The 12,057-nt window shown below is 35.1% G+C and overlaps 1 protein-coding gene across 2 annotated transcripts in view; it reads left to right on the top strand.

Moving 5' to 3' along the window:
- The window catches only part of LOC117141767 (synaptosomal-associated protein 25), a 98,116-nt gene extending 86,512 nt beyond the window's left edge, over positions 1–11,604 (top strand). For both annotated transcript variants that reach the window (XM_033305398.1, XM_033305397.1), the window contains exons 7-8: positions 9,112–9,256; positions 10,026–11,604. In XM_033305398.1, coding sequence (XP_033161289.1) covers positions 9,112–9,256; positions 10,026–10,088 — 208 coding nt within the window. In that variant the 3' untranslated portion in view covers positions 10,089–11,604. The remainder of the gene's footprint in view (positions 1–9,111; positions 9,257–10,025) is intronic.
- The last annotated feature ends 453 nt before the right edge of the window (positions 11,605–12,057 follow it).

The raw sequence follows: 12,057 nt of genomic DNA, 5'->3' as shown, positions 1-12,057 counted from the left end.
CTCTACGCATACAGTGATAGCAGTCAACTGTGTGTGTGCACACGTATGCTCATGCATTGTAAATTTGACAAAACATGCCCTTCAAATTATAAGTTTGTAGACTTTAAATCTATATTATTTTTGATCAATTGGCACCATGTGAAAAATTCTTGTTTTGCATTTTGCATTGCATTGCGTTATTATTATTTTAATATAGCTTAGAAATAGTAATAGCCGAATCAATGTACATCACAAAATAAATTTCAGAAATGAATTTATAGTAGAATATTTGTCATTAGAGAATTCAGCTTGCGACGTGTGAAAAATTAATAAGGCAATAATTATTGAGTGCTTGTGTCCGCCCTACGTGCCTCCCTCCAGATATATCTTTTGCAATAAACAGTTTTCGTATTTTTATTTATTTTATAAATTTTTATTTTCTCCTACGTATTATTTTTATGAAATATTTATTTCACAATGTAATGCCTTCTTTTTGGAAAATTTATGTTTTAAATTACAGTAGTTATAATAATTTCCTTTGTATTTGCTTTAATTATTTAGTATATTTATTTAATCATATGACTTAATATGATGGATGTAAATGATCCATTTTTATTATTTAAAATGCGCATTATATTCAGTTGTTTTTCACTTTCATTTTTTTTTTTGTCTATTCCAATTTGATATTTTTATAAAGGGCGCAATTTTGGGTGGGAAGAAAAGCGCGCCAATTTTTTTGTTTTTTCTTTTAATTAAAAGAAAAATTCTCTTAGCCGTTTGCTTAAAGTTGACTATACGCAGAGCTTCTCGATTTTTTTATATTTTGGGATATAATCGAGTTTACATTCAACTAAAGTAGTTTTATTGCAGTAGTAAAGTACGATAATATAAGGGCAAATAGTAATTGCCATAAATAGTGAATAGTGTTTACGTATTTTCGTAATTTTACGCGCTTATACAACGTGCTGCTTCTTTTCGACAAAGGTTTAAATTGAAATTTATAAATTGTAAGTGAAAAAACATTTTAAATATAAATATGTAGACGGTAGCTAATTCGAGCGGCGATTTTAACAAGCGAATTTAAAAAACTTTCAAATTCAAAGTCATGGCGTGAATTTTTAATTATTATTTTATTTCATCATATTGCTACTAAATTGGCCAAAACTCCCCAAATATGTAAATTCGTTTCTTGGATCAGAATTGATTTCGACCCGAAAATTGTTTCCTAGCCCAACACGCACACATAAACACGTTCTCGTCTATTGTTTTTACTCACACAAACAAGCACATTTTTTGATTTCTTACGCTCTCAGCGTAAGTGAGCGGAAAGAGAGCAAATTTGGCCTTCACCAAAAAAGTAGCTGCATAGTTCCAAACGAATGTATTGCCGTTACGCATCTTGTTATTCTAGTGTCTTTTGTTGTACCCTGTTGGAATAACGTCCACATAGGCATCATGCAAAAGTGCGTGGGCTGCTGCAGGGTACTCCGGCGATGATCGACGGCGAGCTCCTTTAGAACTCGAACAGCCAAAAAAGGGCACAGTGCCAATCCGTAAGTCAGCGTCAGTAGGCGAATAAGAGGTTCATTCTCAGTCTTGCGCCAAGCAATGCGCTAAAAATTGGTATGCGACTTTAAGCTTTGAATTCCGCGAAACATCTTCTCGATATTTGCGCACAGAAGGAAGGAAGGCTGTCCAGTTTGATGACAGCGTGGTGCGAAAAATAGAAGCAAGTATCTGGGAACTATTCAATCTTCAGTCTGGTGACCTACTAAATTTCCTTTCCAGCGAGAACAGACTATTGATGGCCTGTGGCAAGGTCGATTCAATAGGTGGTCCCGTCTCTATGAAAGGGTACTCGACGACATAAACCCCGTCCGTCGAGCGCTTATGGGCGTGCAGAAAAATTATGCTCTTTTGGATCGTTATCGTCCAAGAGAGCGTGGTTAGTTTGAATGGTGTCCATCTCCATGAATGAACGAACCATTGTGCCGAGGTCCACGTAATGAGTCTATTAAAATTTTGTTTTCCTTTTTCGGACGGGTCTTACGGCCACACCTCTTGCCCAACCGACCGATGGGCGCTTCCGTGTATCGTACGGCTCGATTCGCGAGAAGATAGACGCGATATAGAAAAGAGCACAGAAACGAGAAAATGAATATAATGTAAAGTAACTCTAATAAATATTAGTGTTAGTAGGATCTAATTATGTACTAAAAAAGTTAAAATTGATTGCTTTAAGAGCGGCAGAGAGTCAAGATTACAGATAATAGGATAAAGTCTATTATAGTCAGAACATAAAACTCTGTAAGGGTCATGCAACTCATAGTTAGATCTACAATGATTTAAGATAAGGGGCATATAGTTTCTAATGAATCTACTTGGAACCGAGAAGTTAAGCCGACTAATCAAGTCGGGACTCTCAACATCACCACGAATAAGCTTACAAATAAAGACTGTTCCAAGCATAGTTCTACGGTTAGCTAGGGACGGTAAATTAATTAAAAGTAGTCTACTGGAATAAGAAGGTAATATACGGTTTGCATCCCAATTTAGGCTCCGCAAGCAAAAAGTTTTTTTTGGTCCGAGTGGACTACGTATTGTGGACTCCAAACAGGTGATCCATAATCAAGAATCGGACGGACTAACGATATAATTAAGGTTTTAGTCATGTTAGGATCATCAAATTCCTTAGACAACATTTCTATAAAACCAAGTACACCACTGGCCTTACTGGCAATAGTCAAAATATGGTCAGAAAATTTTAGTTTAGGGTCCAGAAGAACACAAAGATTATCAACCCGTATTATTCTGTCCAAAGGGCACCCACTTAGAGTGTAAGTCGTGCGTATTGGGTTGACACGACAAAAGGTCATAACTTTACACTTGGAGCCATTTAAGTTTAATACGGTATCATGGCACCATATTTGAAAGCTGTCTAGATCGGATTGTAAGCCCAAATGGCGCGAAATGTCCTTGTGCTGAAGGCATTTTAACATCGTCTGCGTTTATAAGTACGCGCGAACGTTTTATTACTAAGGGGAGGTCGTTAATAAATAAGGTAAAAAGAAGCGGACCAAGGTGTCTCCCTTGTGGGACACCAGATGTGACTCGGAGAATACAAGATAGAATATTTTTAAAGATGACTTGTTGCGTTCTGCCATTCAGATAGCTTCAAATCCAATGTAATCCAAACCTAATTGATCAAGTTTCCTTACTAGAAGGTAATGATTAACAGAGTCAAATGCTTTAGTCAGTGCAGATGACATCTGAAGACTATTTTTGAAACCCTGTATTATGAAAGAAGTTAGCTCCAAGAGGTTAGTGGTTGTTGATCTGCGGTTCATAAAACCGTGCTGACACGGTGATATGATTGATCTACAAAGGTGCTGCAAATGAGGAGTGATAACATTTTCGAAAAGTTTTGGGATAGCCGACAATTTAGAGATTCCTCTGTAATTGCTTGCATCCAGTTTGCTACCTTTTTTTTGAAGAGGAATCACAAAGGACTCCTTCCATATATGAGGGAATTGTGAAGATTCCAAAGATAAGGTAAAGAGTTTCAGTAGAGGCTTGCACAAGGCTTCCGTACAGAATCTGAGCACACAGCCAGGGATTCCATCGGGACCTGGCGAATAGACCGGTTTAACACGCTGAAGATCGTTAAGCAGTGAGCTTTCGTTTATAGTGGGGCAGAATATTAGATTCGACTTAGATACGGCATAAGAGTATGGCTGTTCGAAATGAGGTAAAGTAGTATATGTTGTTTTAGAAAACTTGGCGAGTAGATCGGCTATTGCCTGATCCGATGTTACCGTAGTGTTTTTAAAAAATTGCGAGGAAGGGTAAGAACTTGTTTTTCGCTAAGTGTTAACGAAATTACAAAATTGTTTTGGATCCTGTGCGAAATGGAACTTACAACGGTTTAAATAATTCCTGTAGCACTGAGCATAAAGCACGGTAAAGTTTAACCGAGCGCTTACATATTTAGAAAGGACGGACTGAGAACCGGTATTTTTAAATTTTGTATAAAGTCTGGATTTTACATTTCTTAGATGTGTCAACTCTTTATTAAGGAGGTTTAGAAATTGACGAATAGTACATCGGAACCCAAGAGTCACAAAGTGATTTAATTGTGGTATAAAAGTTATTAATGGCATCCGTCATTATGTTGCAGGAGTAAAGATTGGACCACTTAAAGCCAGCAATAAAATTTAGCCTCCGAAAATTTGGCTTGCGAAAATGAATTTGCTTTGCTGATTTCTCTGAATTTACTTTTAATACCGTACCTATGTCGATTGCCACCTCGAAAGTAGGATGATATGAATCTTCAGGTTGAGTAAGAGGTGCTACCCTGGACAGAAACACACTTTCTGGACTTGTTACAAAACATAGATCCAATAATCGACCAAGAGAATTTCGAATATAATTTACTTGCGACAACAATAAGTCGAGCAAGCCGTCAATAAAGTCATGTTGTGCTAAAGGGAGAAGGATATTCGAATTTTCTTCTGGGGACCACGTTGTGCCAGGTATATTAAAATCACCTAGAACTACCAATTGGTCCCTGTCAGACAGTTTATTTGAGATGGATTGGATAGCGGACAGATGACTCAGATATTCTGGGATTTCAGAAGATGGCGGAATATGCGAGCACGTAATGTAAACTGATTTTGATTTACGGGACTCTTCAAAAAGGAACTCCTCCGACGCGAGGGTAGATCTAACCGCAATTAAGACTCCACCTCCCCGTCTGGAGGGACGGTCATACCTATATATTGTGTACTTTAACCAAGTCTCTGTGAACACTATAATATGGGAATCAAAGGAAAGGCTATCACAATACAATTTCGTTAGTTTGCTACGCAAGCCTCTAGCATTTTGATAGGAAATAGTAAGATTCATTATTAGTTTATTGAAGAAGAGGAAGAAGATGAAGAGGCAGATGGTGCAGTGAAGCCAGTGGTCTGGCCCACGGGCCCATTTTTCCTATTTTTACTCTTAGCTTCGAACTCTTTTTAACACCATACTATCCGTCCAAAAATCACACAAACATATGGTCGAAAAAAGCACATTACTGACAGTTATCTTGAAAGATGATATGTCCCTAGCGTAAGAGAAGTTAAATATTTCCACTTTTATATTATCGGCTTTTGTTTTGTCCCGTATATAAGACAATACATCAGACGATGTTTGATCAAATGTTTGCAGATTGTATTTCTGAAGTGCCAATAGGCCGGACTCAATGTTCCCTTGTGGTGGTAAATTAATCGGATCAGGTGGAATCACTATAAGACAAAATTTCCTTAATTTCCCAATCAAACCTTCTCAAGTAAAAGTCCACACTATAAAGTCCACATTATAACATTGAACCAAAACGTTTTATTGCAGTCAAGCAAACTTTCTCCCATTAAACAAACATTCTATATTCACAACTTTTCAGAAAAATATGACTTACTATTAGGCAGAAACTATTTAGAGCCAACCAACACCCACATTAATTATTCAACACAAACAGTCACTATAAATGGCTACACATTCAAAATGTGGTACGACCACATCCAAACAGATGAGTCCAAGGCTACCATTGAGTGCCCCAGGTCATCTAACCCAGAGGAAACCCGTTTACATACCCCAAAAAAGGAGAAAACCTTCCGGAAATTTAAGCGGAAACTTAAAATCAGATGAGTCAAAGGTCTCCAATGAGTGCCCCAGATCGTCTAACCCAGAAGAGTACAAGACTACCTATGAGTGTCCCAAGACTTCTAAATCTGAGACAAACCCTTTTCTTACCCCTTACAGAGAAGAAGCCCTTCTGGTAAAATTCTCTAACTTCGCCTTAGATGACGAGTTAAGGGAATGTAACGTATTTAGATTAGAATATCTAAATACAGAAGAAAGGGAGCGACTTTCCCAAGTTTTGATTGAATACCGTGATATTCAGTACAAAGAAGGTGAAACTTTGACCTTCACAAGTACGATTAAACATTCTATTCATACAAAACACGAAGACCCTATCTATAAAAAACCATATAAATAGCCTCAAGCGTTTGATCAAGAAGTCAACAAGCAAATCAGCGAAATGATAGAACAAAAAATAATTAGGAAATCTAAATCCCCCTATTGTTCTCCAATTTGGATTGTGCCAAAGAAAAGTGATGCTTCTGGTAAACCAGAATTTCGATTAGACATAGACTATCGTAGTCTTAACGAGATAACCATTGACGACAAATTCCGTCTTCCTGTAATGGATGAAATATTAGACAAGCTTGGACGCTGTCAATACTTCACAACCATTGATCTATTGTAGCTAAAGGTTTCAATCAAATTCAATTTTTAACAGAACATGGACATTACGAATATACTCATATGCCTTTTGGTCTGAAAAATGCACCCGCAACATTTCAACGCTGTATGAACAATCTTCTAGAAGAATTAATTTATAAAGATTGTTTAGTTTATTTAGATGATATCATTTATTCTACTTCATTGGAAGAACACATTATGTCATTGAAAAAGGTATTTGATAAGCTGATCGTAGCTAATCTAAAATGGCAACTTGATAAATGTGAATTTGTGAAAGATGAAACTGAATTTCTCAGTCACGACAGACGGTATAAAACTAAACCCTAACAAAATAAATGGAATTGTTAATTTCCCTATTCCTAAAACCACAAAAGAAATAAAACCTTTCCTTGGACTCTGCGGATTCTACCGTAAGTTCATCCCCAATTTTGCAAAAATAGCAAAACCTATGACCCCCAAATTAAAGAAAGGAGTACTAATTAACACAAAAGATAATGATTACATGTACGCCTTCGAGAAACTAAAAATTCTCATCACGTCCGATCCAATCCTAATATACCCCAACTTCGAAACGAAATTTTCGCTGACAACAGACGCAAGTAATGTAGCCATAGGTGCTGTATTATCCCAAGAGCATAAACCCATCTTCTATGCAAGCAGAACTTTAAGCGAACACGAACTTAACTATTCGGCAATAGAAAAAGAACAACAAAATATTTCAGGTCCTACCTATTCGGTAGAAAGTTCTACATATTAAGCGATCATACACCACTTGTATGGCTAAATAATATAAAAGATCCCAAAATGAAATTACAGAGATGGAAGATAAAACTTAACGCATACGATTATAATATTCAATATCTACCCGGTAAAGAAAATCATGTAGCTGACGCTCTATCTAGAGTTCAAATTAAGGAAAACTTCCTAGGAGAAGATGACCCAGTTTCCCTGCTCACAACAGCTACTGTGCACAGTGCACAAGAAGACAACCAGAATCACATTTCAATAACAGAAAGACCTCTTAATTATTATAACAGACAATTCGAATTCATAAAAGACAATTTTGACGACGTCCAAATAATAAAATATTTACATAAAACTAGAATAAAAACCAGTTATAAAGAAATGACACATACCCTTGCTAAGGATCTAATTAAAGAACACTTCAGCACTAAGAAAAGTGTTATTTACTTCCCCGATGAGATCGATTTTCAAATATTTTAAAATGCGCATATTAAAATCATAAGTTCCGACAGTTTCACTAAAACTATGAAAGCCAGTAGTAAACTAATAGATTTTCAAACATAAGCCCAACAAGGAAATCATTCTCAAAACACATAAAGAATTATTACACCCTGCTATAGAAAAACTCACACTTCAGTTCAAAGAACTTTACTGTTACTCTGATTATCAAATAAGTTTTTGATAAACATCCTAAGGGAATGTAAAATCTGTAACATCGCTAAAACTGAACATGATGAAATGAACATCAATAGAGAAGCTATAATAGAAGGCAATAACATGATAAAAGCATTTAATTGTTCTGTCCAATTAGAAGAAATATTAATTACCAACTAATCGAACAACACAATCAGACGAATAAGGTCTTTCAAACAATAACAATAAAATATTATAATAGTTATTATTGTAATAGTGTACTTTATCTATAAATATAAAACTATACCCCAGAAATTATCATAATTGTAAAATTTAAAAATCAAACCCTGCAAAATGGAAAGACTTTTTTCTTAAGGATGGGGAAGTAACATATTCCTTCCCACTATTCCCCAACCACACACACTATTGTATTTCCAATTACTCCTACTCCAATTACCCAATTAATCCTATTTTTCGGGAGCTCCTCTCTTTTCGGGATCTAGTTCTTCCTTTATTGGAATTAATAAAAACTGTGGTCTTTTTTATTAAACTCTCGGTCTGAATTCGTAAATATATATATAATAATAATATAATAATATATAATAATATAATATATTATATTAACACTTACTATAATATAATACAAAATAATATAATACAATAATATAATATTATATTATAATACAATAATATAATATTATATTATAATACAATAATATAATATTATATTATAATACAATATATTATAATATAATATAATATATTATGATATAATTGTTTCTACCGACGCTCCGGGTCCACGTCATTTTTACGCCGTAGTCCCTTTGACAGAACGCTTGTTAAAAGCAGAACGTTCCCACCTTGACATTCCGTGAAATGGAAACGGTTAGCTCGGCGACCTCACTTCTGATGTCCTGCGTTTGCATATCTGGGTGCTGCAAAATCCTTCACACAAACTGCTTTGCATCTTCAAGCACTAAGGGCCTCGCCATATCTTGACTAGCGTTGTAGCCACGCGTCCCAACCTAACGCGTTATGCCTTCGGACACCTCAGCTACCTGTGTCTCAATTCGTTGCTGATTTCCGAATTTGAAAACTCTAGTTTGAAATTGTTCTCTTGCTTTACGTTGTTTACTTGTTTTGTTTCTCGCCGCCACTCCTCCATCGCTACTCGCCATGTCCACTCTCCAAGTACATGGTCAATGGTTTTACCGTTTGTCTAGTGCCATTTGTCGAAAGCCTTGTCATTACTCGTGGCCTCTCTCTCTTCGGTGTCTCTTACATTTTTCTATGCACTTTATCTTTCTCCAAACTCTCCTTCTTCAAACTTTCCCCACACCCTCTTTCACCGAGCCCATGCTTTCGAACTTTTCAAATTAATTCTATATTATAATACTTACATACAACAATATTAAAATGAATTGACAAACAACACATTATTTTATTTAGGATAACGAATGACGCTAGAGAAGATGAAATGGAAGAAAATATGGGCCAGGTAAACACAATGATAGGCAATCTCCGAAACATGGCATTGGATATGGGCTCTGAGCTGGAAAATCAAAATCGTCAAATTGATAGAATAAACCGGAAGGTATGTTGACATTTATTTAAAACAAACGTTTTATTCTAAACATTAACATATGTAAGTGGCTGGCGCATCTTTCGAGTCAAGTCGCCAAAAAAGGTGTTCGGGTTGTTTCATAAGCTAAAGTGTTTAGCAGCTTGATGGATTCTATTGCACACCATGAGCTGAGCGTGATTGTCATCTTCGTCAACCATTAATTGGCGATACGGATGGACGGATTGAAAAATGTTTTGATATTTTTTAATATTGTTATTAGTCTTGTAAATTTTTTCGATTTGATAAAAAAAACTTTTGGCCATGACCAGTATAACGCCAACTAACCGCCCATTCTTTGACACTATAATCTCCAACACCTAACGATATGCCAGAAAAATCAAGAAATTTCGTGTTCTCACTTCTACTAGCTGAGTAACGACGATCTGATAGTGGAGGAACTCGGCTATAGCATTCTCTCTTGTTTTAGTGTTTTCTTTTTTAATGCGTAAAATGCATATCGATCGCTTTGGGAAATCTTGTTTTGAGGAGCATAATCCCAAAGCGATCGATATGCATTGTACGCAATAAATGTAATGACCAAAGCAATGCGAGAAGTTTCAGTTCAGTTTTTAAAATCAGTTTTCTGATTGTCAAAAACTAACTATTTTCACAAAGAAATAGCAGTTTAGCCGACGATTCTTGGGGACATAGCTTGAACTGTTACTCTACTCTTTCGTAAAAATATTTATACAAAGTTAATTACGTATATTTTCTGAAATGCTTCTTTTTTTCTTTCCAGGGCGAATCTAATGAAGCGCGGATAGCAGTTGCTAATCAAAGGGCACATCAACTATTAAAGTAAAAAGATTGAAGAGCGACTAGGATATACATAAACATTTCAACAAAAGAGATTCTGATTCATAAGTGTGCAAACTAGCCCTTTCTGTCTATGATTTAAGCCCATCTATGTGCTCCAAAAAGTTATATAAAACTGAACACATCTAAAAAAACAAAAAAAACACAGTATGTTCAAAACATTTTAAAAGTGCTTAACTTACCCCTCTGTTGTTCTATATTTTTTTCGAGATGTCACTGTTCATTTTAAAGGTAAAATCATATTAATGACGATCTTAACTACATAAGCATAAATAAAAACGAGGGGTAATTATAGAACCAATAAAAGAACCAATATTTTATGTTTTAATCCACAGTATTCAATAGTAGTTTGTGACGCGTAGTATAAATCTATTCATAATACTAGCATTTTATTTCGCATCTCCAAGGGATTTAATATTTAGTATTCGTTTACATTGCTTGACAAGTCGATATTAGTCATTTTCTTCACTTTTTATATGTACTGATGGCGTTTTTTGTTTAAGGCTATTGTTAAAACCTGTACAATCATCGTTAAACTTTTTTCATACAAACGGGTTGCTTCGGGTTGCTTATCGTCCATAATAAAGTTTGGATAATAATATATAATAATTTAAAAATTCTTGCCATATCGGCTGATGTCTCAAATTCCGAGTATTTTCAGCTGTTCGAGTATTTAAATTTTGCTTAAATTTTATTTTGCCTATCAAATATTTATAAAGAACAATAAATGTTATTTGTGGCTTTGTATTAGAAACACCTCTATGCACACGATTTGTAGTATATAATAAAAATATGTAAATACATTAAATTAAAAGGGATAGTAGCATCGCAAGTCAACGTTAATATAACCTTGCAAACGGTTCTAATGGTTTTAAGCTTAACTCGCATAAATTTGTATAGACTTCGAGTAAAAGAGTATAAAAATCCGTTAACACTATATAGAATATAAATAAAACAATATTTAAAAAATAGGTACTTTTCCCTTATTTAAAGGTATGACTTAGTTTTAGGTATCTGGTGTTTACATTACCAGTCTAAAAGTATTTTTATCAAATTGAGTACACATCATTATAAATTGAAAGTAATTTTATATCAAAAATTAAATTTTTTGTAATTGACGCAAACTGTTCATGGCTATATCGACAAGTTGTTACATAATAGTATTTATTAAAATATAACGCTTAGTAAGTGGCTATGAATTGCAAAAATGTTGTTTGCTACATTAACGCTACATAACTCATAAGTTATGTTCATGAAAAAGCACAAGAATGTCCTATAATTAAAATTTTATTTTGAAACCTTTTAGACGAAGAAGTTGTTACAAATTCAAACATACCTCTAACATACATAAATTGTTATCTTACATAATACTGAAGTCAGGGTTTATTAACATTTTTTGCTCACTTTAAAATGTTACTAAATCCCTCTAATGAATGTTACAAACAAAAATTTATAAGTTCTGAAAACTGAAATAAATTATTGGTCTATGCACATAACTTTGATATATTTTTTGTCTTTTATTTTGGTGCATTTTATATAAATTATTTAAAGATTGAGTGCACCGCCTCGCGATGCTGTTGTCGTCAGGAATCCTCCAGAGGTGAAGGGCTTCCTTCGCCGGCTACTCCGGGGAGTCCGGGGAGCAGAAGATGATTATTTACGTTGAGAGGAACTTTCCTCTTTTAACAGCCTTGTGGTCTGGCAGAGTAGGTAATAAAAATATGTTTTTCGGCGCTTAGTCGGAGTTGACGAGCTGCCGCTCTTTATTCTGGTAAATGCAAATTCAAACTGAAACTTAAAATGATTCTTAAAGCTAAGAAAGACTCGCAGCGGCCACGCAAATATGCTGTGTTTGCCGGCTGCGCACGGGTTCCCGGCCCAATGCTGGGTCAGCACTTTAATATTATGTTTCATACACTGAGTCAACTGATAACTACTCCCCCTTCAAGATTACG

The sequence above is a fragment of the Drosophila mauritiana genome, chromosome 3L (genome assembly GCF_004382145.1).
Source record: "Drosophila mauritiana strain mau12 chromosome 3L, ASM438214v1, whole genome shotgun sequence".
NCBI classification, from domain to species: Eukaryota; Metazoa; Arthropoda; class Insecta; order Diptera; family Drosophilidae; genus Drosophila; species Drosophila mauritiana.
The sequence above is the reverse complement of the archived record's forward strand: the minus strand, read 5'-3'. Positions and strand labels throughout refer to the sequence as shown.